The 26,606-nt window shown below is 44.1% G+C and overlaps 2 protein-coding genes across 5 annotated transcripts in view; one reads left to right on the top strand and one right to left on the bottom strand.

Annotated features, from left to right (window-relative positions):
- Positions 1-26,606, bottom strand: part of G3BP2 (G3BP stress granule assembly factor 2) — a 146,173-nt gene that overhangs the window by 42,719 nt on the left and 76,848 nt on the right. The window lies entirely within an intron of this gene.
- The window catches only part of USO1 (USO1 vesicle transport factor), a 53,053-nt gene that overhangs the window by 724 nt on the left and 25,723 nt on the right, over positions 1-26,606 (top strand). For 2 of the 4 annotated variants that reach the window (XM_083407545.1, XM_083407543.1), the window contains exons 2-13: positions 3,633-3,719; positions 4,090-4,154; positions 4,891-4,970; positions 7,656-7,667; positions 12,534-12,634; positions 13,840-13,942; positions 17,969-18,024; positions 19,051-19,171; positions 20,462-20,640; positions 22,204-22,344; positions 23,053-23,141; positions 25,496-25,650. In XM_083407545.1, coding sequence (XP_083263671.1) covers positions 3,633-3,719; positions 4,090-4,154; positions 4,891-4,970; positions 7,656-7,667; positions 12,534-12,634; positions 13,840-13,942; positions 17,969-18,024; positions 19,051-19,171; positions 20,462-20,640; positions 22,204-22,344; positions 23,053-23,141; positions 25,496-25,650 — 1,189 coding nt within the window. The remainder of the gene's footprint in view (positions 1-3,632; positions 3,720-4,089; positions 4,155-4,890; positions 4,971-7,655; positions 7,668-12,533; positions 12,635-13,839; positions 13,943-17,968; positions 18,025-19,050; positions 19,172-20,461; positions 20,641-22,203; positions 22,345-23,052; positions 23,142-25,495; positions 25,651-26,606) is intronic. The other 2 variants (XM_083407546.1, XM_083407544.1) reach the window with 1 other exon arrangement.

The following is a 26,606-nucleotide window of genomic DNA, read 5'->3' as shown; positions in this document are numbered from 1 at the left end:
TTTATTAGCTTCGAGAACACTGTCCAACCATCTCATCCTCTGTCATCTCCTTCTCCCTGTGCCCTCCAGCTTTCCCAGCATCAGGGTCTTTTCCAGGGAGTCTTCTCTTCTCATGAGGTGGCCAAACTATTGGAGCCTCAGCTTCAGGATCTGTCCTTCCAGTGAGCACTCAGGGCGGATTTCCTTAAGAATGGATAGGTTTGATCTTCTTGCAGTCCATGGGACTCTCAAGAGTCTCCTCCAGCACCATAATTCAAAAGCATCAATTCTTCGGCGATCAGCCTTTTTTATGGTCCAGCTCTCACGTCCATACATCACTAATGGGAAAACCATAGCTTTAACTATACGGACCTTACATCCTTTCAAAGGTGTTGGGGCGTGGTTATTAGTTTGTTCTTTTTCATGTGTTCTGTGCTTTTATGCTGTGAGCCAGCCTGCGATCTTCGGGTGGAAGGCAGTATGCAAATTAAATAAATAATGCCACTTTGCCATTTACCAACCACTGTTTGGCCTCATCTGCTTTTTCAAACTTGCTGTCCCACCCACTGTCATGTCCATTTATTTGGTGTGAAGGACCATATTTGTCTTCCGTATAGTGCTCCTTTACCAGGCCTTTCCATTTAATAAGAGAGAGTTTTGGTAGCTACATCTTTGCTAGTTTTACGCTACAGTCTGCTAAAATGCTTTCTACATTTGTGTGATCATATATTACCCAAAACACTTGTTACCACTCTTTCCTGTCTCCTTTGTCCCCAGTAGTGACATGACTTGAATACAAAATAATTTACCAGACTGACTTCTTGTACATTGTTGTGTAACTTGTGTGTGGGAGTCTGGATTTATGTCACACTATAAATGACAGTTTAGTAACCTGTGATTCTGTGTATGATACACACCCAGCACACTTCATATGGACATCAAATATGATACCAATAACTCCCCAAGAAGTAGTACAATCAAAAAATTGGGGGGGGGGGTGCCTATAAAAAGGTCAACAACTTTCAGATTTTCCTTAAAAAAAAAGCTGAATAATTAAAAGCTCAACAACTTGATTTCTGATTCCCAGTTCTTTAACAACAATGTGGTTTCCATACTTGCAAAGGAGGCAAAGTCATTACAGTAGGGCCACAGATTTTTCATTGCCCAAGAGCTCTCACCCTTAGCATCTTAGCTTTTTCAGTTCTTCACCTTGTTTCAGACCAGGTGAGTATTTCTCAACGGCAGGAATCTCCTTTCCATTCAGAGCTATATGAAAGTTATCTCAGTGCAGAGGCTGCAATAAAAGATGATGTTTTGTGGCCTTTGATCGCACTGAAGAGTCAAAGGAGAAACAACTCCCTGCATTTTCTGAGTGTTCCCAGTATGTATCACTTTGTTTCTCAGATATGCTGCCAGGAAAGTAGCCACTGCTTTGCGGTGCTAAAAACTTTTGAGAGATTACATGCATCTTCATGTTGAGTACTAAACAAAAACCTACTGTCTGCAATTATTAATTGTGGGTGTAGGTCTTGTTTCACTGTTTCACTGAAAAAGTAACTATTTGAGACACAAAATACATATTATGTAGAGTTCCATTTGCTTTCCTTGTTTTCTTTTAAAAAGCTATTTGAGTATTGATAGGCTGCAAGTCTGAGAGAAGGATGCATCGAGAGAGCTTATTTTAATCATCTTTCCCCCACCAGTTGCTTATCAGTTTATAACACCCCCCCCCAAAAAAAGCAGCTTTGTTCACCTGTGTCAGGAAAACATATGGGTATCCTGTAGCGCTCCTCCCCACTGTTGAGCTGAAGCAGGACTAAGTGTTAATCGTCTTTGCCTGCTCATTTATCTTTGAAGATTTGCAGCATGCCCAGATTGATTCTGCTTTGTATTTTAAAACAATATGGAAAGACGAGACTTCATGTCAAGCCTAAAATGCTGCAGTATGCTATTATAAGGAACAGGAGAATTTTGTGATGGATATTAGAGTGTAGCAAAACGTTTGGGCCATAGCTCAGTGATAGAGCACCTTGTATGCAGAAGGTCCCATATTGAATCCCAGGTAGGGCTGGAAGATCTGCTGTCAGTCATTGTGGACCAGTGTTCTTCAGCCTTGGGTCTACAGCTGCGTCATCTCCAGAAAACTTCCCTAATGCTCAGGGAAGATGACCGCTGAATGGTGTTTACGTTGGTATGTACTGTGTATATGCACACATATACAGATACATACATACACACCGAGGGACGCGGGTGGCGCTGTGGTCTAAACCACTGAGCCTAGGGCTTACCGATCGGAAGGTCAGCGGTTCGAATCCCTGCGATGGGGTGAGCTCCCGTTGCTCGGTCCCTGTTCCTGCCCACCTAGCAGTTTGAAAGCACACCAGTGCAAGTAGATAAATAGGTATCGCTCCGGCAGGAAGGTAAACGGCGTTTCCGTGCGCTGCTCTGGTTCTCCAGAAGCGGCTTAGTCATGCTGGCCACGTGACCCAGAAGGTGTCTGCGGACAAACACCAGCTCCCTCGGCCTATAGAGTGAGGTGAGTGCACAAACCCCAGAGTCATCCACAGCTGGACCTAACGGTCAGGGGTACCTTTACATACACACACACGGGCATAACTTGGGTGAGCAAGCTATATTATTAATAAGCATAACAGGAAAACACCTGAGAGAGTGAAAATACTTTGTAGAAATATATGCTTCTAATATCTTTAAAATGAAAAACTTGTAGTCTTCCTTGGTTCTTGATCTGCACCATCTTTTCATTGAATAGATGTTGAATAGTTGATGCTTTAACAAAACAAGTGAGTCTTGGCACGTGCAAGTTCAAAATTCATTATTTAAAAAATTTATTTGGATGTGGGGTAAAGGTAAAGGTACCCCTGACCGTTAGGTCCAGTCGTGGATGATTCTTGGGTTGCGCGCTCATCTCACTCTAGAGGCCGAGGGATCCGGCGTTTGTCCACAGACAGCTTCCGAGTCATGTGGCCAGAATGACTAAGCCGCTTCTGGCGAACCAGAGCAGCGCACGGAAACGCCGTTTACCTTCCCGCCGGAGCAGTACCTATTTATTATCTACTTGCACTTTGATGTGCTTTCGAACTGCTAGGTTGGCAGGATCTGGGACCAAACGACAGGAGCGAACCCCATCACGGGGATTCGAACCGCCAACCTTCTGATCGGCAAGCCCTAGGCTTGGTTTAGACCACAGCGCCACCCGCATCCCATGGTTGTGGGTTAAGCATTCCTAACTATAATTCTAGGCTTGCCCCTTTTTCCCAGAGTCTACTGGTAGTATTCAGCTAAGTTTTACTGAGAGTCGACCCTCTGAAATTAATGGGTCTTAGCCATGGTCATGCATTCAGTCCAGCTTAGTTGAATGCCACCCTGTGGTGGGGGGAAGGATTGCAGCACAGTGGTAGGGCAGATGTTATGGATATAGAAAGTTCCAGGAGTCAGACTTTGGCATCTCCAGGAAAGGCTGAGAAAGGCTCCTGCCTGAAACTGACCACGGTCTGACCTTGATACTTGCTGATGGAACAGTTTGAGCTTCAACTCGGGTAAAGTTTCAGCGGTGGAACAGCTCAAAGTGAGGAGAAGATATTTACAAACAACAGAGAACTTTCTGAAATACTTCAATTTTGTTTCTCTTATAGATTCAGAAATTATGTGATAGAGTAGCATCTTCAACCTTACTCGATGATCGCAGGGATGCTGTACGTGCACTAAAATCTCTTTCAAAGGTATGTATGTTTTGTCCCTTACATGAAATTTTAATTGTGTATGACACCAGTGTGGTGTAGTGGTTAAGAGTGGTAGTCTCGTAATCTGGGGAACCGGGTTCGCTTCCCCGCTCCTCCACATGCAGCTGCTGGGTGACCTTGGGCCAGTCACACTTCTCTGAAGTCTCTCAGCCCCACTCACCTCACAGAGTGTTTGTTGTGGGGGAGGAAGGGAAAGGAGAATGTTAGCCGCTTTGAGACTCCTGAAGGGGAGTGAAAGGCGGGATATCAAATCCAAACTCTTCTTCTTCTTCACCTAATAGTACTTGGTGGCAATTTGAGAGTTCTGTAATTTTCTTTTAGTTGTTACTTCTGTTCTTCAATTTCACAGAAATATCGCCTGGAAGTGGGGGTTCAAGCTATGCCTCATCTTATCCATGTTCTCCAGACAGATCGGTAAGCCTCTTACGGAAAATCTAAAAGTATGCAAGCAACTGTTCTGCATTAGTCACTTTTCCTGTCATGTAGCATGAGCTGCAATTGAATTCAAATTAATGTGAAAATGATGAAATTGCACGGGTTTTTAATTAGAACGCATTTACCAAAATCCAAAACATCAATTTGTTTTCAGTTAACCTCAGCAAGTCCAAAAAGCTTTTAAAAATATCAGTTTTGTATTTGGAAAGATTAAGAGCAATAATAGCCAATAAGACCGGGGTAGGCAACCTAAGGCCTGGGGGCCGGATGCGGCCCAATCGCCTTCTCAATTCGGCCAGTGGACGGTCCGGGAATCAGCATGTTTTTACATGAGTAGAATGTGTCCTTTTATTTTAAATGCATCTCTGGGTTATTTGTGGGGCCTGTGTGGTGTTTTTACATGAGTAGAATGTTTGCTTTTATTTAAAATGCACAGGAATTTGTTCATTATTTTTTTCAAAATATAGTCTGGCCCACCACATGGTCTGAGGGACGGTGGACCGGCCCACAGCTGAAAAAGGTTGCTGACCCCTGAATAAGACAGTCACAGCCCCATAAGAGATACCATATTTGGATCTTTGCAGCCTTACATCAATGCTACAGCCTTTTATTTTGCTGCTGCTAATTAGGCCACTTTTACTATTTGTGTGGATGATTTTATTTTTTGGAATGTTAGTGCTTTTCATTCAGTGAGAGATTGTGCTTATATTCACAGTTCAGATTCCGAAATAATTGGCTATGCTTTGGATACGCTCTACAATATCATTTCGAATGATTTGGAAGAGGAAGAACAAGGTATACACTTGATTTTTTTATATTAGCTTCTTAACAACTAGATGAATAAGCATGCCCCATTTTTGGGTTACCTAGGGCTCAATAAGCTTGTCAGAACACATATGCCCACTTTCTGAATACTTGAAGTAAGCAAAACAATGAATCCTCTTTCCATCCGTATGGTAAAACCAGCAGCTGGTTGGTTGCAGCTGTTGGATTTGTAGCAACACTCTGTGGAGCACAGTAAAGTTACTGATCTTCAGACAGAAGGACACAGATTTAGCTGACCCGATCATTTCAGAAGTCAGTGAAGGACATTCCTCAAAAGGAAATGAGAGCCCTTCATAGGTTACACAAATAAGAGGAAGACAGAAGGAAGCAAGTGACTTGGACCACAGGAGGTTTTTTGCTTGTAATTGTGGAGTAGAGTTTGCAGATCTCTCCCAAGGTCATATTCCTGAGATCCAAATGATGGCTCGTTATGAATGAGATTATGAGTTTCTCCACTAAAGAAGTGGGAAAACAGGAGTTGAAATTGCTACTGCTTCCTCTCACAGTTTGCTAAGATCTAGGGGTTGCATTAACATTTGACATGGCCAAATGTGGACACCTATTCTTCTGTACCTTGTCCCTATCTACTGTTCAGAGCCTTTGGTCGTGTTCTTAGTGCTAACACACTGAGAATTACTGTACTTCCTAAGACCTGTACTAGGTGCCAGGTTAAAAAGGTAAAGGTAAAGGACCCCTGACAGTTAAGTCCAGTTGCAGACGACTCTGGGATTGCGGCGCTCATCTCGCTTTACAGGCCGAGGGAGCCGGTGTTTGTCTACAAGGCAGTTTTTCCAGATCATGTGGCCAGCATGACTAAGCCGCTTCTGGCGCAACAGAACACTGAAACCAGAGCAGTGCAAGGAAACACCGTTTGCCTTCCCGCCAGAGTGGTACCTATTTATCTACTTGCACTTTTTGGCGTGCTTTTGAACTGCTAGGTTGGCAGGCGCGGGGACTGAGCAACAGGAGCTCACCCCATCGCAGGGATTCAAACCGCCGACTTTCTGATCGGCAAACCCCAGAGGCTCAATGGTTTAGACCATAGCACCACCCACGCCCCTTACAGGTGCCAGGTTACACACCACCAAATATTTTTCATGTCCCTGCTGATCCTCCAAATGTGTACAAGAACAACTGTTTATGGCAGGCATAGGCAAACTCTGGCCCCACAGATGTTTGGGACTACAATTCCCATCATCCCTGACCACTGGTCCTGTTAGCTAGGGATGGTGGGAATTGTAGTCCCGAGCATCTGGAGGGCCGGAGTTTGCCTAGGCCTGGTTTATCTCCACCCCCATCGTTCAGCCCGGACACTGAGGTCCAGCGCCGAGGGCCTTCTTGCGGTTCCCTCATTGCGAGAAGTAAGGTTACAGGGAACCAGACAGAGGGCCTTCTCGGTAGTGGCGCCTGCCCTGTGGAACGCCCTCCCAGCAGATGTCAAAGCAATAAACAACTATTTTACTTTTAAAAGACAACTGAAGGCAGCCCTCTTTAGGGAAGTTTTTAATGTCTGATGCTGTACTGTTTTTAATATTCAGTTGGAAGCCGCCCAAAGTGGCTGGGGAAACCCAGCCAGATGGGCGGGGTACAAATAATAAATTATTATTATTATTATTATTATTATTATTATTATTATGGGCTGACTTGGGCAGGAGGAGCCACTCTGGAGGATCACGAGTTCTTGCAGGACTTTTAATGCTTTTCCTGATGAGTTGGAGGTCAGCTAGGTTTTTGAGAAGCTGTACAATGTTTACAAAGTAAAAGGAAGAAAATTTTGATGAAAATAGCTGTACAGAGCTTCTTACTTTTTACGTGAATTCAAGATAGAAATGCTTGCAGGTAGTTTTCTAGAATATTTCATTTTATGTTGAATAATGGAATGTGCATTGACAGAACTTTCAGTTCGGCCTCGTTGCACTGTATAGGCATATTTGAATGTTCCAAAATATTTACATGCATATCTTGCTGGTTCTGGTATTGATATTTCATAAGTAATTTTCTCATTTTTTAGCTACTAGATTGTGAAATGCAAACCGAGGAAGGAATGTTGAGAAGACTTTATATATTCTGCGAGCAGATGATAATTTATTTGTTAAATGCTTAAAATTGAACTCTGCTTTGAACCACCAGAATGCCTTGCTAAACAATAAAAGAAAGAAGGGACATAGGCAAACCAGTGGATTCAGATACATTACAGTTATATACTACCCAGATTGGAATGGTAACTTTTACAAGTGGCAGTTGCTCCCAGTTAGGCCAATTTTGGAGAGGGCTATGCCAGCATATTCGCCATCAGGAGGGCTGTCTCCTCACTCTTGATGGCGAATATGCTTTGATGACAGTTGGCCAAACCACGGCATCCCATAGGAGGCGGGGAGAACAGGGACACACCTGTTTCTTTAGAGAGTGTAGAAGCATCAAGGTTTAGGGAGGGCAAGATTGTGGAATCTTTGCTGGGCCTCCAGAGGATGTTTTTAACTACATTTGTTTAGGGGTGCCTGAGTTAAACTAATCAAGTAACCACTGTAAGTGAGCATTGATCTGCAGTTCTTCCTTTTGAAGACAATTTTATGCCATTAACCGATCTTTTGTGCGGTACTAAATTGAAATCTGCTTCATTTTTGAATCTTTCTCTCTTCTTGTCTGCCTTTACAGATGATTCTGAAGGTAAAGCAACCTGAATTTATATTAGCATGGTGTGTCTTTAGCCATAGTTCTAAGCATTAACTGACTCACAACACCATTAATCAGTTTTTAAAAGGATACTGTGTAGACTTTTGCAAGTGTATTAGCCCTCTCTTCTTACACTTTCAAGTTTTGCAACTGTTTTGGCCCCTTTCATGTCAAAGGGGAGCTGTGTGACTGCTCAAATTGATAACTGATGGAGAGAAATGTGTCTTGTAACATTAGATACTGAATTAAAATACCTGAAATACTTTCCCATTTGTTACTAAGATTGCTGAGTTCATTACGAAGGGGGCAATATGAACACCCAGTGTTCAGAAATAATTGCTGAATTGCAAATATTTTATAGCAATTGAAGTTCAAAAGTGTATTTTTTGCAGTGTCCTTTTTAAACAACGCTGTGTACATGAGCATGCATCTTAACAGCACTTTGATTCCAAGGTCTACTTGGAATCATGTTGCAGGAATCTTCTGTAATAAAAACTTTTATATCAAATAGCTAATCTTAAAATACTTTGTTGCAATACTGTACTAATGATGTCAAATACATTGTAACCTGGTTAATAGCATAATATTGATATGCATATGAGGCTTTCTTGCTATTAACATATTATTTTGCCTGTATCCTGTCCTGGATTTTCTCTGTCAGTGTATTTTAACATTTTGGAAGATAAGGAATATAATGTTGGAATATGGCATTGGCATATTGGTTGGGCTTTAGCCAGTGCTAGTCCTACTCAGAGTAGACCCACTGAAGTTACTTTACATGACTAGCTTAGGTTGATTTCACTGGGTCTATCCGTGTGTAGAACTTGGTTGGCTACAGCCCACTGGATTTGAGGTCAACTTTGATGATCAGTGTCCTCAAGGCTGGGGGAAAATTGATGGCATCGAGGAATTTTAACTTTCAGATTGGTGTGTCCAGTGGGACATATGGGCAAAATTGCATGCTTCCATTGTGGCTGTGGCTGCCAATACTGTCTTCACCCGCCTCCTCCGGCAGCCCCTTCCTGATTTTTCCCTAGTCCTTACTCCTACAAACAGAGCAACTGGTGGACTGGAGCAGATTGAAGAGACGCTTGCCCTTCTGAGGTCAAAGAAGGGTTATGGCTAGCAGGAAAGAAGATTTGCCTGAGGAATAGAGGTTAAAAGGAGCTGGAGGGGATAAGGAGGAAAATAGGATGATGGCTCCTCCTGAACCTGAACCTAGAAGAGCAGAAGATAGAGCTTCAGGGGAACAGAGTCTGCCTAACAAGTCTCAAAGTGAACTAGGTAGAGATGTAAAAAGGTAAAGGGACCCCTGACCATTAGGTCCAGTCGTGACCGACTCTGGGGTTGCGGCGCTCATCTCGCTTTATTGGCTGAAGGAGCCGACGTACAGCTTCCAGGTCATGTGGCCAGCATGACTAGCCGCTTCTGGCGAACCAGAGCAGCGCACGGAAACGCCGTTTACCTTCCCACCCGAGTGGTACCTATTTATCTACTTGCACTTTGACGTGCTTTCAAACTGCTAGGTTGGCAGGAGAGGTAGACATGTAGCCCAGCAAAAAATAAGTAAGTAGAGACACGGGGCAAGCCAAAAGTCCACTTTCCTATCTCCTGGAAAGCCTGTCTCTGAAGTTGCCATTAGAAGACCAAAGTCCCGCAACTAGACAAGAAGGCAGTAGCTAACAAGAGGACTGAAAAAAGCTGCTGCTTGAGGGAGAAGTACCTACTGCTTGAAGTAAATACGCTGTCTAGAAGCATACAACGTACCTGTAACAACCTGCAAGAAGAAATAAAAGCCCTCAACACTTCAGACTCGATTCTCAGGTGTTTTGGCTGGGAGCCAGTGGGCCTGGTCTTCATAATTCCTATGTAGAAATTGCTGAACGCCTTAGTTGGAAAGGTTACACCAGCCTTCTCTGATTCTATACCATACACGTGGCCAGAATGGAGACGTTCTCCTTCTGTATTGAAGATCATGCTGCTGTTTCTTCTCCATTGAGAATGAGGAATTAGCTGACACAAATGGGAAGCTGTGACTAGGACAGGCCACAAGCATAGCATTGTCCAAACTGCATAAAATATTTGGGCTTAGTTTAATGATATGTTACAGCTGAACCAAGCCATTCTGTCATTTGTGTACACTCGTTTGAGGATGACTGTCCCCACCAGGCTTTTATGATGCAAAACTCACTATTTTCTCTTCATAGCAAGATACACATGGAATGTGATATGCTTAAAGTCAAAGGAGTCTTGGATTCCTCTTCCAGTAGCAGAGCAAGAGCATAGCGCAGTAAACCACAGGAGCTAATAAATGGGCAGTTTTTCTTGCACCTGTTTATTAAAAAACACAAGAGAATGTTTCTCCAATGCTTCAAGAGTAAAGGAAGTTCTACAAATTGGGAATGTTCTTTACTCATGAATATGTGAATCCTATGGCAAATAGGATATCACTTCTGTATGGTAGTTTCTTCTTTACGTGGAGTCCCACATGCATGTTTTGTGCCTCTACGGTGCAAAATTTGGAATCTGGGCAATGAAACGCTTTGGCAGCAGGCCTGTCCCCAGCCACAGCTCAGATCATGGTTGCTACAGTGATAACATTGTCAGAACTTTCTCTTCATTTTGAGGTTTGTTTGTTTTTTAAAAAAAAAAACTCCCCCTCCTTTTTTAATTTAAGCTTTCTTTCATTTTGCATTTTACTTTACCTTGGTACCCTGTGCCTGCTGTGATAGTAAGTTCCCCGTTTGTTCAGATCACAGCTGTTATCTGTTCTGTCTGGGATGGTGGATAAGGGTAAAGGGACCCCTGACCATTAGATCCAGTCATGGCCGACTCTGGGATTGCGGCGCTCATCTCGCTTTATTGGCCGAGGGAGCCGGCGTACAGCTTCCGGGTCATGTGGCCAGCATGACTAAGCCGCTTCTGGCGAACCAGAGCAGCGAATGTAAATGCCGTTTACCTTCCTGCTGGAGTGGTACCTATTTATCTACTTGCACTTTGACGTGCTTTCGAACTGCTAGGTGGGCAGGAGCAGGGACCGAGCAACGGGAGCTCACCCTGTCGTGGGGATTCGAACTGCTGACCTTCTGATCGGCAAGTCCTAGGCTCTGTGGTTTAACCCACAGCACCACCTGCATCCCACTGGGGTGGTGGATACATGCTACAAATTCATGAGACGGGCATGCTGCACTAGTGTTGGGCAATGGTGTGGGAGCAGGCCCTCTCTCTGGTAGACACAGGCCCCTTTAGTACTATCTCAGTGAATGTGCCCTGTTTTGACATCACTGTTTTTAGTACTGATAATTGAGGCAGTAATCTTGGCCTCTCTGGCCATTTTACAAGCTCCCAGGCCAGTTGCAGGTGCCATGGCATTGTCCCCTGAGGTTCTGCACCTGTGTTCTTGATAATAGAAATGCTTGTTTCTTTTTGTGAATTCCAGAAGCCAGCCTTCGTTTTACAGTTGTACCTTGGTTGTCCAGCACCTTGGTACTCAGACGTTTTGGCTCCTGAACGCTGTAAACCTGGAAGTGAGTGTTCCGGTTTGCAAATGTTTTTTAGAAGCCAAATGTCTGGCGCAGCTTCCAGTTGAGTCCAGGAAGTTCCTCAGCCAATCGGAAGCCATGCCTTGGTTTTTGAACTGTTCTGGGAGTCGAATGGACTCCTGGAACGGATTAAGTTCAACAACCAAGGTACCAGTGTGTTCATTTTTTCTCTCTGAATTTTTAAAAAAGCAACTGTTCCAAGATAAGGTAGATTTTCATACTTCACTGCAGGGAACTGCACATGTGATCTCATATTAAAAGTATCATCCTTTGAGTATGGTTCTGCTTTGAGTATGAATATGCATTTCCATCGTATCTGCATTGCACATCTCGAATAATTGTGTTTGTCATGAACATGCAATTATTAACACATTGCCTCTGAGGAAGCAAAGTGGAGGTCTCAGTTTTTCTTTCTGCATGTCACACCACTGAATACGTATGCTATTTATAAAGTTTTTGGGGAATAATGTAGAAAATAAATGAGTGGGGTGGACAAAAAACAAAGCTCTTGTCAGGGTGATGTAAACCAGGCATGTCCAAAGTCCGTTTCGGGGGCTTAATATGTCCTGGTGCAAAATCCTAAATGCTCAACAACTTCAATCCTGTAAACAGTTCAAAGTGAATTGTTTACACCCCTGTAAACAGTTCAAAGTGAATACATAATACTAGCTAAATGTGCAAAGTACATTGCTAGACAAAACACTTGACCTTTTAGAGGCCTTCTTCTTGATGTGAGCTTCAGGAAGAACTCCCCCTGCTGCCACCTGATATGAGATTCTCCAAAATTTGCTGTCAGTGGTGTGTCAGACAGCAGAATCCTAGAAGCTGAGTTTCTAGCAGATTTGCTAATAGGAGATGAAGGCATGGAGCAAATATGCTTTGGATTCATAAATAGAGGCAGCATATGCCACAGTAGTAATATTGCCATGGTTGATGCCTTATTCCTAAATACCCATATGGAATTTTTTAATATATATTTAATGTTTGCAAAGAGCAGGCCCAATGAAATTAATGTGACATCTGGAAGGATAGCTGGGATAGAAATACTTCTATTAAATAATGAACAATTTATTGGTAAATATAGCTTTCTCTTTACTGACTGTCTTCAGCATTTTTCAGCAAGTCCACGTTAACTTTCATGCCTGAAGTTGTGAAATATTCTAGTGCACATTAAATATGTCCGGTAACATTGATAGTTTGGTGGATGACAATTATTTCTTAAGCTGTATTTTTTATTACATTTACTCAAATAGTACTTTTTGGCAATTATGGAGCTGATTGGAGCTTTGCTGTAATTGAACCTTTGTTAATGTTACAGAAGAAAATTCGCAGAAACAAACAGAAGACCTTGGAAGTCAATTTACAGAGCTTTTCATTAAACAGCCAGACAATATCACTCTTCTGCTGTCCTATTTGGAGGTGAGAACTGTTCCTCTTTAGTCATAGAATAAGCATACAAATTTATTGGCTGATATTGCCGTGAACAAAGCTGTATTAATCTGGGGAGGGTGGATCTTGTCTGCTCTTTTTTACTGCTGTCTCCCTACTTGACCAGCAAATCCAGTCACAGAGCCAGGCTAGGGGAAAAGCATCATTTGAAGGGTTGTAGAGGAAGTGATGGTTCCCTAGGACTTGGGAAGTCAAGGTTCCCATCTTCATCCAGTTGTGACGCTATCTGGGGGGATTGACTCAGTGTCACGTGGGGATAACATGGAAGAGAAGAGCCCTGGTAGTTTGAGCACCTGGGAAGAAAGGGAGAATATAAATGTAAAAAACAATCCTTTCATTTATGTAGCATAGCAACTTGTTCTCAATTTCAGTGCGTGCCTTCAAGCTTTGTTAGATCAGTCCAATGTTTAAAGTAGAGTACCCAGGAACAGTAATAGAATTTTCAAAATTATACATTAATTGCACTAAAGTGGCTAAGCTATGAACCAGAAAGTCCCTGCAGCAAATTTTGCCTATGTTGTGAGCATACTAGGTAAAGGTAAAGGGACCCCTGACCATTAGGTCCAGTCGTGACCGACTCTGGGGTTGCGCGCTCATCTCGCTCTATAGGCTGAGGGAGCCGGCGTTTGTCTGCAGACAGCTTCCAGGTCATGTGGCCAGCATGACTAAGCCGCTTCTGGAGAACCAGAGCAACACATGGAAACGCCGTTTACCTTCCCGCTGGAGTGGTACCTATTTATCTACTTGCACTTTGACGTGCTTTCGAACTGCTAGGTTGGCAGGAGCAGGGACCGAGCAACGGGAGCTCACCCCGTCGCGGGGATTCGAACCGCCGACCTTCTGATCGGCAAGTCCTAAGCTCTGTGGTTTAACCCACAGGGCCACCCGTGTCCCTCAGCATACTAGATGGCTGAAACGGGGGAATAATACTGGCCTGCCTTGCAGTAAGGATTATTGATTATGTGTATGAAGTTCTATACAAATGCTGGTGATGTTATGATTATCTTAATTTGGCTGTCATTTAGATCAGAAAGTAAACTTCCTTTGACAGAAGCAGAGCATATCATTTTGTGGCTGTTGTTGTTTTTGGAAAAATAATAGCACAAATATTGGCCAGAATAATCGTAAGCAATGAAATACAGTGGATTTTAATGCTTAGGCATGTTGACTTGCAGGAATTTGACTTTCACGTCCGGTGGCCTGGAGTGAAACTTCTTACAGTGCTATTAAAACAGCAGGGCCCCCAAGTGCAGCAGATAATACTAGTCAGCCCCATGGGTAAGTATTTTATTTTAAAACATTTCTATATAGCTTGTCAGATGCAGTGACCTCCCAAAGCAGTTTACAATAAAAAAAATCAATAAAAATCCATACAATAAAGCAAGCAAAGGCCAGCAAAAGAAAAACTTCTTAAGAACCAAATAAAGCCATCCATCAAGGCATACTATCCTGGACACATGAAAAGATTTACATCATCATAAACTTCATTGCACTAGCCAAAGGCCATGACATCATTCACAAAGGAAACAAAAAGAAAAACAGCAATAACCATAAAAACACCAGGCACTGCAAATACAATAAACCACAGTCACGTCTGCTAGAAATTATTTGTTGCATACGATAGAATAGCAGGTGGTTCTCAGATAGAATGGGCCAGCTTAAATATCCGAATCAGCTTTGCAATTGACTAGTATTTTATCGAGTTCTTTTCTCCTGATCTTCTTAGCTGCCAACACATATAGTGCTACTTTATAAGTTACGAAGTCGTCAGTATCACTCAGCAGCCATTTCACCCTTTCCACCCTGTTCAAGTGTGTTCCGTTCGTAAGCAGGGGTTTTATAAATCGGCCTCTTGGTTCTATATATAGTGGGCATTGCAATAAATAGTGGTACAGGTCCTTTACACAAGGTTGCCCACACAGACAAAGTCTCTCCTTGTACTGTACTTTGCCGTACTGACCATCCACCACCGCCGAGGCATCGTTGGGAATCGTAATTCTGTAAAAGCGATTCTTAGTATGGCAAATGGGAGCTTTGTCAGATAACTAGCTTGGATGTGCTCCGTTTTGATAAGTGGGAACCACGGTGAACCTTTGGTAGAGGCAATCGTGGTTAAATCCCTTTCTGCATCGGACCTGAAGAGACAATCTCTTAAGTGCCTCTTATCCATCATCATGATCACCTGAAGATCTTGTAATTGATATTGGGTCAAGAGGCATTAAGGGACACGGGTGGCGCTGTGGGTTAAACCACAGAGCCTAGGACTTGCCAATCAGAAGGTCGGCGGTTTGAATCCCCGTGATGGGGTGAGCTCCCGTTGCTCGGTCCCAGCTCCTGCCAACCTAGCTGTTCGAAAGCACATCAAACTTCTCTGGCGGGAAGTTAAACGGCGTTTCTGTGCTTCTCTGGTTCGCCAGAAGCGGCTTGGTCACGCTGGCCACATGACCTGGAAGCTGTACGCCGGCTCCCTCGGCCAATAAAGCGAGATGAGCGCCGCAATCCCAGAGTCGGCCACGACTGGACCTAATGGTCAGGGGTCTCTTTACCTTTACAAGAGCCGTTGGATGCCATCCTTCCAACATTTGGTCTCTTCTTGTTCTGTGTGGGACATAGCAGGGAATCTCTCCTCCGAGAGAGATTGAAGTCTTGAAAAGATTTTCGCTGGTGCAGAAAAGATTAAATTATGCACCAGACAATCCTCTATGGGGAGCACATTCCATTAGCAAGTGCCACAACTAAAAGAAGGTCCTATTCCGCTTCTACACCCATCCCACCAAGGGGTGTGGTGTGGTCCAGCATCAGGGCTTCTAAGGATGCTAATAGTTAAGTCAAATACTGTGGTCCTTGAAATACTGTGCTCTAAAGCCATTTACGGTTTTAAAGCTAAAACCAGCACCCTCAATTTGGCTTAGAAACTGATCCGAAGCTAGTTCAGCTGTTGACTGACTGACTAGGTATGTTCAACATGCCTGATCCCACTGAGCACAGAATACAGTGGTACCTCGGGTTACCGTATTTTTCGCCCTATAGGACGCACCGTCCCATAAGGCGCACCTAGTTTTTTGGGGGGGAAATAAAGGGAAAAAATTATTTCCCCCCCAGGCGCGGGGTTGGGGAAGCTTGAGCTTCGCTCGACCCCAGCCCCCAAACAGGCAGCTCTCTGCAAGCCGTGGGAGCCCAGTGCTGGCTCCCGCTCCTTGCGGAGAGGTCCGGGAAGCCTGCATTCGCCCCATAGGACGCACACACATTTCCCCTTCATTTTTGGAGGGGAAAAAGTGCGTCCTATAGGGCGAAAAATACGGTAAGTACTTAATTCGTTCCAGAGGTCCTTTCTTAACCTGAAGCTGTTCTTAACTTGAAGCACCACTTTAGCTAATGGGGCCTCCCGCTGCCACCGTGCCGCTGGAGCACGATTTCTGTTCTCATCCTGAAGCAAAGCTCTTAACCCGAGGTACTATTTCTGGGTTAGCGGAGTCTGTAACCTGAAGCGTATGTAACCTGAAGCGTATGTAACCCAAGGTACCACTGTACAGCAGATAAGTTACTGTCTAGTTTCTGAACTAGGCTGCGTTGCGGTAATCCAAACAGGATATTACCAGGCTGTAATTACTGTGGCCAGGCTATTTTCATCCAGGAGAGATTCATCAACGTAAACGGGTGAAAGGTGCTTCATGCTTTAAGGCCACTTGACCTCTCATAGATAAGGCCAATAGCATCCTCCAACCTGTGAATCCGATGCTCTATCCAGAGCAGCCTGAACACATTTCTGCGTCTGAAATGTAGCCAGAACATCTGCTAGGCTATAGTGATACAAAGGGGAGCATCCACAGCTTTTTAAGGTCTCTTAATGGTGGTAAGCCATTCCAGAAGTTGCTGTTTTCACAGGTTTATTAAGTGTGACACATCTCACAGTGTGAATGCAGAAATTCTTAGGTTCAGTTCTTGGCATTTTTAGTTAAATGGATCTCCATTTGTAGGGCTGGGAAAGGCCTCTTGGTTGAGACCCTTGAGATCCATTGCTCATTAGAGGAGAAGGTGTTTGGCTTTTAGCAGCAAGTTAAGGCTTTTGAGGAATTATGATAATCGTGTGTGTGTTTGGAGGAATATTGTTTCGTTAGGGGAATATTGTTTTGCTTAATAATAATAATAATAATATATTATTTATACCCCACCCACTAAACATAAAACAGTGGTACCTTGGTTCTCAAACTTAATCCGTTCCAGAAGTCTGTTCCAAAACCAAAGCGTTCTAAAACCAAGGCGTGCTTTTCCATAGAAAGTAATGCAAAACAGATTAATCCGTTCCAGACTTTTAAAAACAACCCCTAAAGCAGCCATTTAACATGAATTTTACTATCTAATGAGACCATTGATCCATAAAATTAAACCGATAAACAATGTCCGGCAGTCCGACAATCAATCAATCAGTCAGTAGCTGAACTACGTTCCACACAGCCGCAAAAACAAAAATGCAAAATAAATAGCAAAACCAGACAGACCTCAGGGTAACACTCAAAACAGAAGTGTGGCGCTCAAATCGGAAGCACAACACTCAAAACAGAGCACATTCAGCTTCCAAAAAAAGTTTGTAAACGGGAACACTTACTTCCGGGTTTGCAGTGTTTGGGTTCCAAGTTGTTTGAGTACCAAGGCATTTGAGAACAAAGGGACCACTGTAGTTGTTTTTGTTGTACATGTGAGCCACCTGGAGACTTTTTGTACGGCAAATAAGTTGAATAAATAATAGCAGCAATAATAATAATAATAATAATAATAATAATAATAATACTGTATTTTCTGGCGTATAAGACTATAATAATACTGTATTTTCTGGTGTATAAGACTACTTTTTAACCCAGGAAAATCTTCTCAAAAGTTGGGGGTCGTCTTATACACCGGCTACAGCAGCAGCTCCTGCAGCAACTCCCCACCAAAGGACAAAACGACAGCAAATTAAATCAGAGGACACCAAGCTCTCTAGATGAAGCAGAAATACGCTTGAAAATTGGCCCCAGAAGCCCCCAGCCACTGGGAAGTGGAGCAGATTTCCGAGCCGGACTGGAGACTGGTTTTTTAAATTTTTATTTGGTGTGCGTTGGAAGAGGGGCAGCCTTATACGGCGAGTATATCCCAAACTCTGGGTCGTCTTATACACCCAGTCGTCTTGTACGCCAGAAAATACGGTGGTAGTAATAATAATAATAATAATAATAATAATAATAATAAATTGCATACCTTTTGACTTGCGTTAAGGCAGCTTTATAGGCCTGGGCATAACGATATTTTGTCATGGTTCTCTTTTAGGCGTCTCAAGGCTGATGGACCTGCTAGCAGATTCTAGAGAGGTCATACGGAATGATGTAAGTAGAAAACAACAGAGTGTACAGTTGTATCTAATCATATTTTCATTTTTATTGCAAGTACAACAGATAAAAAACAGGGATGGCAACTTACATTAACAATAAGAGCAACGCATCAGTCCCAATTTATATATCGATATAAGCAGTCCATATGTCCAAATAGAAACCCAAACTAGATTATTGATTGTAAGATATTTGTTCAAGTTTAGAAAGCGCATTAAGATCTTCAGGGCATCGCATAATGGATAGTGGGTGTTGATCCTTCCAATCCTGACAGTCACACGCACAGCAGCACACGCCGGGGCTCGCCTGATTCTGTTGGGTGGGACCTTGCTCACTTGAACATTGGTGTATCATTTAAAGCATGGGTAGGCAAGGTAAAGGTAAAGGGACCCCTGACATTAGGTCCAGTCGTGGCCGACTCTGGGGTTGCGGCGCTCATCTCGCTTTACTGGCCGAGGCGTACAGCTTCCAGGTCATGTGGCCAGCATGACTGACCCAGAACAGCACACGGAAACGCCATTTACCTTCCCGCCGGAGCGGTACCTATTTATCTACTTGCACTTTGACGTGCTTTCGAACTGCTAGGTTGGCAGGAGCAGGGACGGAGCAACGGGAGCTCACCCCGTGGCGGGGATTCGAACCGCCGACCTTCTGATCAGCAAGTCCTAGGCTCTGTGGTTTAACCCACAGCACCACTCGCGTCCCCATGGATAGGCAAACTAAGGCCCAAATCCAGCCCATTCGCCTTCTAAATCCGGCCCGCGAACGGTCTGGGAATCAACGTGTTTTTTACATGAGTATAATTTGTGCTTCTATTTAAAATGCATCTCTGGGTTATTTGTGGGGCATAGGAATTCGTTCATCCCCCCCCCCCCCAGTATAGTCCGCCCCTTCCACAAGGTCTGAGGGACCTTGCTGAGAAGGCCCCCTGCTGAGAAAGTTTGCTGACCCCTGTTAAAGAAACCATTTTTTTCCAGAGTTAAAGTTTTGCTGGTCACTTCTGTCTGCCTTTTTCTCCCATAGGGTGTCTTGTTACTTCAGCAGTTGACCAAAAGCAATGCAGCCATCCAGAAAATAGTCGCTTTTGAAAATGCCTTTGAGAGGTTGTTGGATATCATAACGGACGAGGGAAACAGCGACGGAGGTATGCCTTGAGAGATGTGCTCTATCATCATAGCTTATGCAGCACTGAATGTCAAACGTGAACCTGTTCAGTTTCAGATTTGGGTTAAGGAATCCTGGTTAACCCTTTCCCAGCTTGCTTTCTTTGCAATGTCTTACTGAATTCTAGGGAACAAAGGGGGAGAAAAAAGAGCTTGAACAGCTTGTGGATCAAAGCCGAAACCTTATTACCTCCTTTTGTGGTGGGATAATGAAACTTAATTTTAAATAGCCAGCATAACACAGTGCTCATAGCTTCCTTCATAGCCTAAAAGTGTGATGGGGAAGCCATTTGGCAGCATGTCTGAGACTAGTTCTTTCACCCATTTATTCTACTCCTAAATTTCTGTCCTTTCTGACTTCCTGATCCATTGAGTTGCATGAGAGCCATTATTCCTGTGGCATTTAATTAGGGTATAGCGGTTTTAATTTTACACTCTTTGCTCTTCTTGCTCTTCACCTTGCTAAATATTGCTTTAATTGTTTTTTTGAAAGGTCTTGACTGCTTTCAGTATCCTTGTTAGGGTTTGAAAACAGTCCATGAATGTTCTTATAACTGAAATAAATAAATAATCTAGACAGATGGGCTCCGTACATCATAACATAAGAATTGGTTCTAAAATGTATTTACGTAGTGAAGGCCTTTTAGTATCTCATAAAATTTTAGTGCCACAAAATACTCACTCTGCATTTGTAAGAAATCCTTCTTTTAGTGTGTCAGCCCCCACACTTTGGAGCTCCCTAACTCTTGATAACACACACCTTCACTGCAGTCTTTTCGGTGTTAGCAATAGTATTAAAACATCTTGAAGGTCCCAGGCCACAGAGAGGTTAGGCTGGCCTCAACCAGAGCCAGGGCTTTTTCGGCTGTGGCTCCGATCTGGTGGAACACTCTGTCACAAGAGACTAGGGCCCTGCGAGACTTGACATCTTTCCGCAGGGCCTGCAAGACAGAGCTGTTCCACCAGGCCTTTGGTCAGGGCGCAGCCTGACTCCCTCCCTCGGCAATCTTCGCGGAGCCCTGGCCCAATGGTTGCCAGTGGCTTGATTTGAATTAATTTTATAATGAATGATTTTAGAGTGTTGTTTGTGTTGTACTTTTGTACTGTTTTATTGTTGTTAGCCTCCCTGAGCCCGGCTTTGGCTGGGGAGGGCGGGATATAAATAAAATTTACGATTATTATGATTATTGTTATTATTATGCAGCGCTAAAATTTTACGGCGTAATTCTGACTGTTGAAACGACTGTGCTTCGACGCTTCTGTCCTTTCAGGCATAGTTGTGGAGGATTGTCTTCTCTTGCTGCAAAATTTGTTGAAGAACAACAATTCCAATCAGAATTTCTTTAAGGAAGGTTCCTATATTCAGCGGATGAAGCCGTGGTTTGAAGTTGGCGACGACAATTCGGGGTGGTCAGCTCAGAAAGTAACCAATCTTCATCTGATGCTCCAGGTAAATGCTTCTCAGCATAATGTAATGGTCAACAAAGTGACAAGGTCGGATCTGTTGTGTTCACCTCTATATCATGATGAAGGTGTGCTTTGACTTTGTTGTTGTTTAGTCGTTCAGTCGTGTCCGACTCTTCGTGACCCCATGGACCAGAGCACGCCAGGCACTCCTGTCTTCCGCTGCCACCCGCAGTTTGGTCAGATTCATGTTTGTAGCTTCGAGAACACTGTCCAACCATCTCGTCCTCTGTCGTCCCCTTCTCCTTGTGCCCTCCATCTTTCCCAACATCAGGGTCTTTTCCAGTGAGTCTTCTCTTCTCATGAGGTGGCCGTGCTTTGACTTACTTTCTTTTTTAAAAAATAATTTTTATTAACAGGCCAGTCAAATCACATTAATTCCAAATCACATTAATTCCAAATTACACAGCCAAATTTTAAATTTTTTGTTGGGGGTACCCATACTTCGAGCTCCGAACGGGATCCAAACATCTCTCTTGCTGCTGCTTTAGTAACTTATGTCCAAATAGTATTCACAGTTCTATTCCATCTTCTCTTTGTTGTTTCCCTCATCTTCTTGTTTTCTTTATGATCTCTGATAGTCTCCACAAGCGGGTTGAAAACAAACGTTGTTATATCCTGTGTGGATTTTCTCATCCAAGAGCCATATCAAAATAGACAGACATCATTTCAACACCTCCGTACAAAACGTTTCCCACCTTCTGTCCTGGTTTCCACAGGCCTGCCACTCTCATAAATTTTCTCAGGGGGCCCTGCCAAGCCAATCTCACATTCCGATATAGTAACGGCCATAGTCCTCCTCCCCCTCAGTCCTCCTGCGGGCAGGCCTGCCATAACAGTCTCTTTTTATGACTGCGTCACAGAGAAATTTCTTGATGTTCCCACACGCCATATCTTTGATTAGTAATTCATTTCCACACAGTTCTTACTCCTCCTGCTTGTGATCATTAATCGCAACGATTCTTTCTTAGGGGGAAGGGTTATTGGGTACTCACATAAGAGAAAAAAAGAAAAGTCCCCCCCTTTCAGTCTCACTCTGACATACCACTCCTTTGATGATTCTTCTTCTTGATTTATTGTTGAATCCAACCTGTCGCTCCACATCCCAGAGATCCCTTTAATTAGCAGCCTTTACTCCCAATCTTCTCTCGAAGTATGTGCATTTGCTTCTTTTCTAATAGTTTATTTCGAGCTAATGCAGCCAGCGCGCGATCAGAGACAGCGTCCGGGAGAGCCGGACCCACACAAGGGCTTTGTGCCTAGTGCACTCACCCCCTTCTTTTGAATCCGGGGGTGATTTATGGCCACAGCAGGCAAGGGAGTGTTTCCCATATCCTTGGGGCAACAAGGGAGGCTGCATACTCCCATATCAACCTCTTAATTACCTCGTGTGAGCCGGAGAGATGTTATTGTCGGCCATCCTCCAATGCGCCCCTAGCGCCTCCCCCGACTTTCATGTAATTCTACATAGTTCTGTCTTGTGAAAAAGGAAAGTTCCTCAGGTGGATGTTTAGCATGTGTATATGACGTTATATGAAATCCTTTTCAGCTGGTCCGAGTGCTGGTGTCCCCCACGAACCCCCCTGGTGCCACGAGCAGTTGTCAGAGAGCCATGTTTCATTGTGGGTTGCTGCAGCAGCTTTGTACAATCCTGATGGCAACTGGAGTTCCTGCTGATATTCTTACTGAGGTAAGGGAGTAGAAGGAAGGTGGTGCATTTAGTAACAATAAACGCTGTAGCTGAGAACAGATCTGATCAGGAAAGGATGACATGGACTTGGATGCTTTTAAGAGCAGGTCAGGGACGCGGGTGGCGCTGTGGTCTAAACCACAGAACCTAGGGCTTGCTAATCAGAAGGTCGGCGGTTCGAATCCCCGCGACGGGGTGAGCTCCCGTTGCTCGGTCCCTGCTCCTGCCAACCTAGCAGTTCGAAAGCACGTCAGAATGCAAGTAGATAAATAGGTACCGCTCCGGCGGGAAGGTAAGCGGCGTTTCCGTGTGCTGCTCTGGTTCACCAGAAGCGGCTTAGTCATGCTGGCCACATGACCCGGAAGCTGTACGCTGGCTCCCTTGGCCAATAAAGCGAGATGAGCGCCGCAACCCCAGAGTCGACCGCGACTGGACCTAACGGTCAGGTCCAGTCTTTCGTGCTTTCGAACTACTAGGTTGGCAGGAGCTGGGACCAAGCAACGGGAGCTCACCCCGTCGCAGGGATTTGAACCGCCAACCTTCTGATCAGGAAGCCCTAGGCTCTGTGGTTTAACCCACAGTGCCACCCATGTCCCTGCATGTTTTATAGCGTTGCATAATTCTGAAGATCTGAAGCTGGGACCAGTTCATTGTACTGCTCTCGGCTCTGATGGTTCCGTAACCTGCTTTTGCTTTGTTGCCTTCTAGACCATTAACACTGTGTCGGAGGTCATTCGCGGGTGTCAAATGAATCAAGACTACTTTGCTTCAGTAAATGCACCTTCAAACCCACCAAGGTAGGGTAAGGAAAATTTTGATGCCCTTTATTGTAAACATAAATAGCAAGGTGTTTGCAACTGGAATTGATTGGTGTAAAAACCAGAAATGTCATCAGAAACAGGGGCAAAAACAGACGCCTGTGGCATTTCATGAAGCTTAATTTGCAGTGACCTTGTGAATCTATTTCCTTGACAAGGCTGACCATTGATCCATATAGCTCATTGTTGTCGGGCCCTTTGGTTTTGTGCCTCAGGAATGAGAACTAAGAGCGTTTTGTTTCCTGACATAAGTTATATCCACCAGTGGCACTCCACTGCCATTTCCTTTTTCAGTTAGAAGGACTTGGGATTAAAGGTTGGCGCCAGTTCTGAAAAGTTTTATCAGCTTGCAGAAGCTTTCCAGGGCCCATTGGCAGGGATCCATCTTAGATCTGCTGCCTGAGAGCCTCAACTGGGGCAGCCAAGTATTGAACCGGGGACTTCTGAAGGTAACATGTACTCTGCTACTGAGCTGGGGATCCTCCTCCAGCTTCTGTATAGCCCATCCTGGATTACTCCCTCTAGCTTTCACAGCAGAGTGTAGCTCACTCTTGTTTGGAAATGCAAGCAGGGACACTTGCTGCTTAAGCAGAGCTCTTTGCAGGTAGGTGTGCCAGCTTCATGTTATGAGCATAGCTACTTGGGTGGAAGAAAAGCAATGACAAACCTAGACAGCATCTTAAAAAGTAGAGACATCACCTTGCCAACAAAGGTCCGTATAGTAAAAGCTACGGTTTTCCCAGTAGTGATGTATGGAAGTGAGAGCTGGACCATAAAGAAGGCTGATCGCCAAAGAATGGATGGTTTTGAATTATGGTGCTGGAGGAGACTCTTGAGAGTCCCATGGACTGCAAGAAGATCAAACCTCTCCATTCTGAGGGAAATCAGCCCTGAGTGCTCACTGGAAGGACAGATCCTGAAGCTGAGGCTCCAAGACTTTGGCCACCTCATGAGAAGAGAAGACTCCCTGGAAAAGACCCTGATGTTGGGAAAGATGGAGGCCACAAGGAGAAGGCGACGACAGAGGACGAGATGGTTGGATAGTCTTCTCGAAGCTACCAGCATGAGTTTAACTAAACTGCAGGAGGCAGTGGAAAACAGAAGTGCCTGGCGTGCTCAGGTCCATGGGGTCACAAAGAGTCGGACACAACTAAACAACAACAACTTGGGTGGAAAGTCGACTTGGCATGTGTACTTGGAGTGCGCAGACAGAGAATCCCTATATGCAAGGGGAAAGAGCTTAAGGAAGCATTTTCTTGCCAGCTGACAAAACACCAGCAGCGAAATAGATTTCTCTTTGATCCCTAAGTGGGTTAACATTGCATTCTAGCTTTGAGTGCTGTTAGCATTTGATCTGAGCTGTTGCAGTTGTTATTTGGAAGAACTTTGGAACATAAGAAGGTGCGTTATATATACCAAGACCAGACCACTGATCCATCTAAGTCAATATTTTCTACGCTCACTGGCAACAGACAAGGGTCTCTTCCTGCCTCACCTGGAGATTGAACATGAGACCTTTTGCATGTAAAACGTGTGATCTACCACCGAGCCACAGCCCTTCGTGAAAACAAAGGAGAATCAAGATGTCATTTGATGGCTGGTGGGGAATCAATGCTTCTCCTGTTTTCTACTGGCAAGGCTGGCATCTCATTGAGCTGAAACTTTATAGCTGTACAGACAGGCCACTTTGGGTCTAGGGTTGTTGTTGTTATTTTGTAGTCCTCTTAAGTTGGGGTAGCCACCCTGGTGCCATCTGGATGATGTTGGGTTCCCCACTCCCATCTGCCCCAGCCAAGGTAGCTAACGGTCCAGGAACATGGGAGCTGTAGTCCACTGCCATCTGAAGTGCATTCTGTCACTTACCTGTGCTCTAATTTCTGCAAGACTTCCTTTCAGTCTGTAAGAGAGTTCTTCCATAAGCACTTGTTGCAATCAGCGTCACTGTTTCTTTGCTTTGCATAAGAATCTAGTGCTGGTGTATTTATTCATTTGTTTATTCAAATGTATTTTGTGTCCTCATTTTGTGTTTTTATGTTTTGAACTGCCCTGTGATCTTCAGATGCAGGGCATCATACAAATTTAATAAGTAAAAATAATAATGGATGTGCTTATTGTAGAATCACATGGTTGAGTAGCCTCTGATGCTTAATATGTCTGCTCTTAGCTGATGTTTCAGTTTGTTGGAAGCCACAAACTGGGGGGGCCCAGTCAGATGGGTGACATATAGATAAATTATTATTAATAATAATCATTCAAGTCCTCAAGAGTATTATTGTTTTTATACATTTTTTAAAAACCCAAACTAATAGATTTTCTTCTTTTAAACTTGACAGGCCTGCAATTGTAGTCCTACTTATGTCGATGGTGAATGAAAGGCAACCATTTGTGCTGCGTTGTGCAGTCCTGTATTGTTTCCAGTGCTTCTTATACAAGAACGAGAAGGGGCAAGGAGAAATTGTGTCAACACTTCTACCTTCAACCATTGATGGTATAGAATTTTAAATTAGCTGTGGTTTTATGAGTGAGGTTTTTCAAATGTTCTTTTGAGAGCCAGTGTGGTGTAGTGGTTCAGAGCAGTGGACTTGTAATCTGGTGAACCGGGTTCGCTTCCCCGCTCCTCCACATGCAGCAGCTGGGTGACCTTGGGCTAGTCACACTTCTTTGAAGTCTCTCAGCCCCACTCACCTCACAGAGTGTTTGTTGTGGGGGAGGAAGGGAAAGGAGATTGTTAGCCGCTTTGAGACTCCGTCAGGTAGTGATAAAGCGGGATATCAAATCCAAACTCTTCTTCTCTTCTTCTTCTTCTTCTTCTTCTTTGGAAGCCGAACGTCCGATGCGGCTTCCAATTGACTGCAGAGAGCTCCTGCAGCCAGTCGGAAGCTGCGCCTTGGTTTTCGAACGGTTCCAGGAGTCGAATGGACTCCTGGAATGGATTAAGTTCGACAACCAAGGTACGACTATATTTGACATGTTTCGGATGTACAGTGGTACCTCGGGTTACAGACGCTTCAGGTTACAGATGCTTCAGGTTACAGACTCCGCTAACCTAGAAATATTACCTCGGGTTAAGAACTTTGCTTCAGGATGAGAACAGAAATTGCACAGCGGCAATGCAGCAGCAGCGGGAGGCCCCATTAGCTAAAGTGGTGCTTCAGGTTAAGAACAGTTTCAGGTTAAGAATGGACCTCCGGAACAAATTAAATACTTAACCCGAGGTATACCACTGTACAAGATCTTCAGGTGATCATGAAGATGGATAAGAGGCACTTAAGAGATTGTCTCTTCAAGTCCCATGCAGAAAGAGATTTAACCACGATTGACTCTACCAAAAATTCACTATGGTTCCCACTTATCAAAACGGAGCACATCCGAGCTAGTTATCTGACAAAGCTCCCACTTGCCGTACTAAGAATCGCTTTTACATGGTACCTCAGGTTAAGTACT

The sequence above is a fragment of the Podarcis tiliguerta genome (assembly GCF_965153285.1).
Source record: "Podarcis tiliguerta genome assembly, chromosome: 13".
Taxonomy (NCBI): domain Eukaryota; kingdom Metazoa; phylum Chordata; class Lepidosauria; order Squamata; family Lacertidae; genus Podarcis; species Podarcis tiliguerta.
Note: the sequence above shows the minus strand (reverse complement) of the source record. Positions and strands in the feature narration are given on the sequence as shown.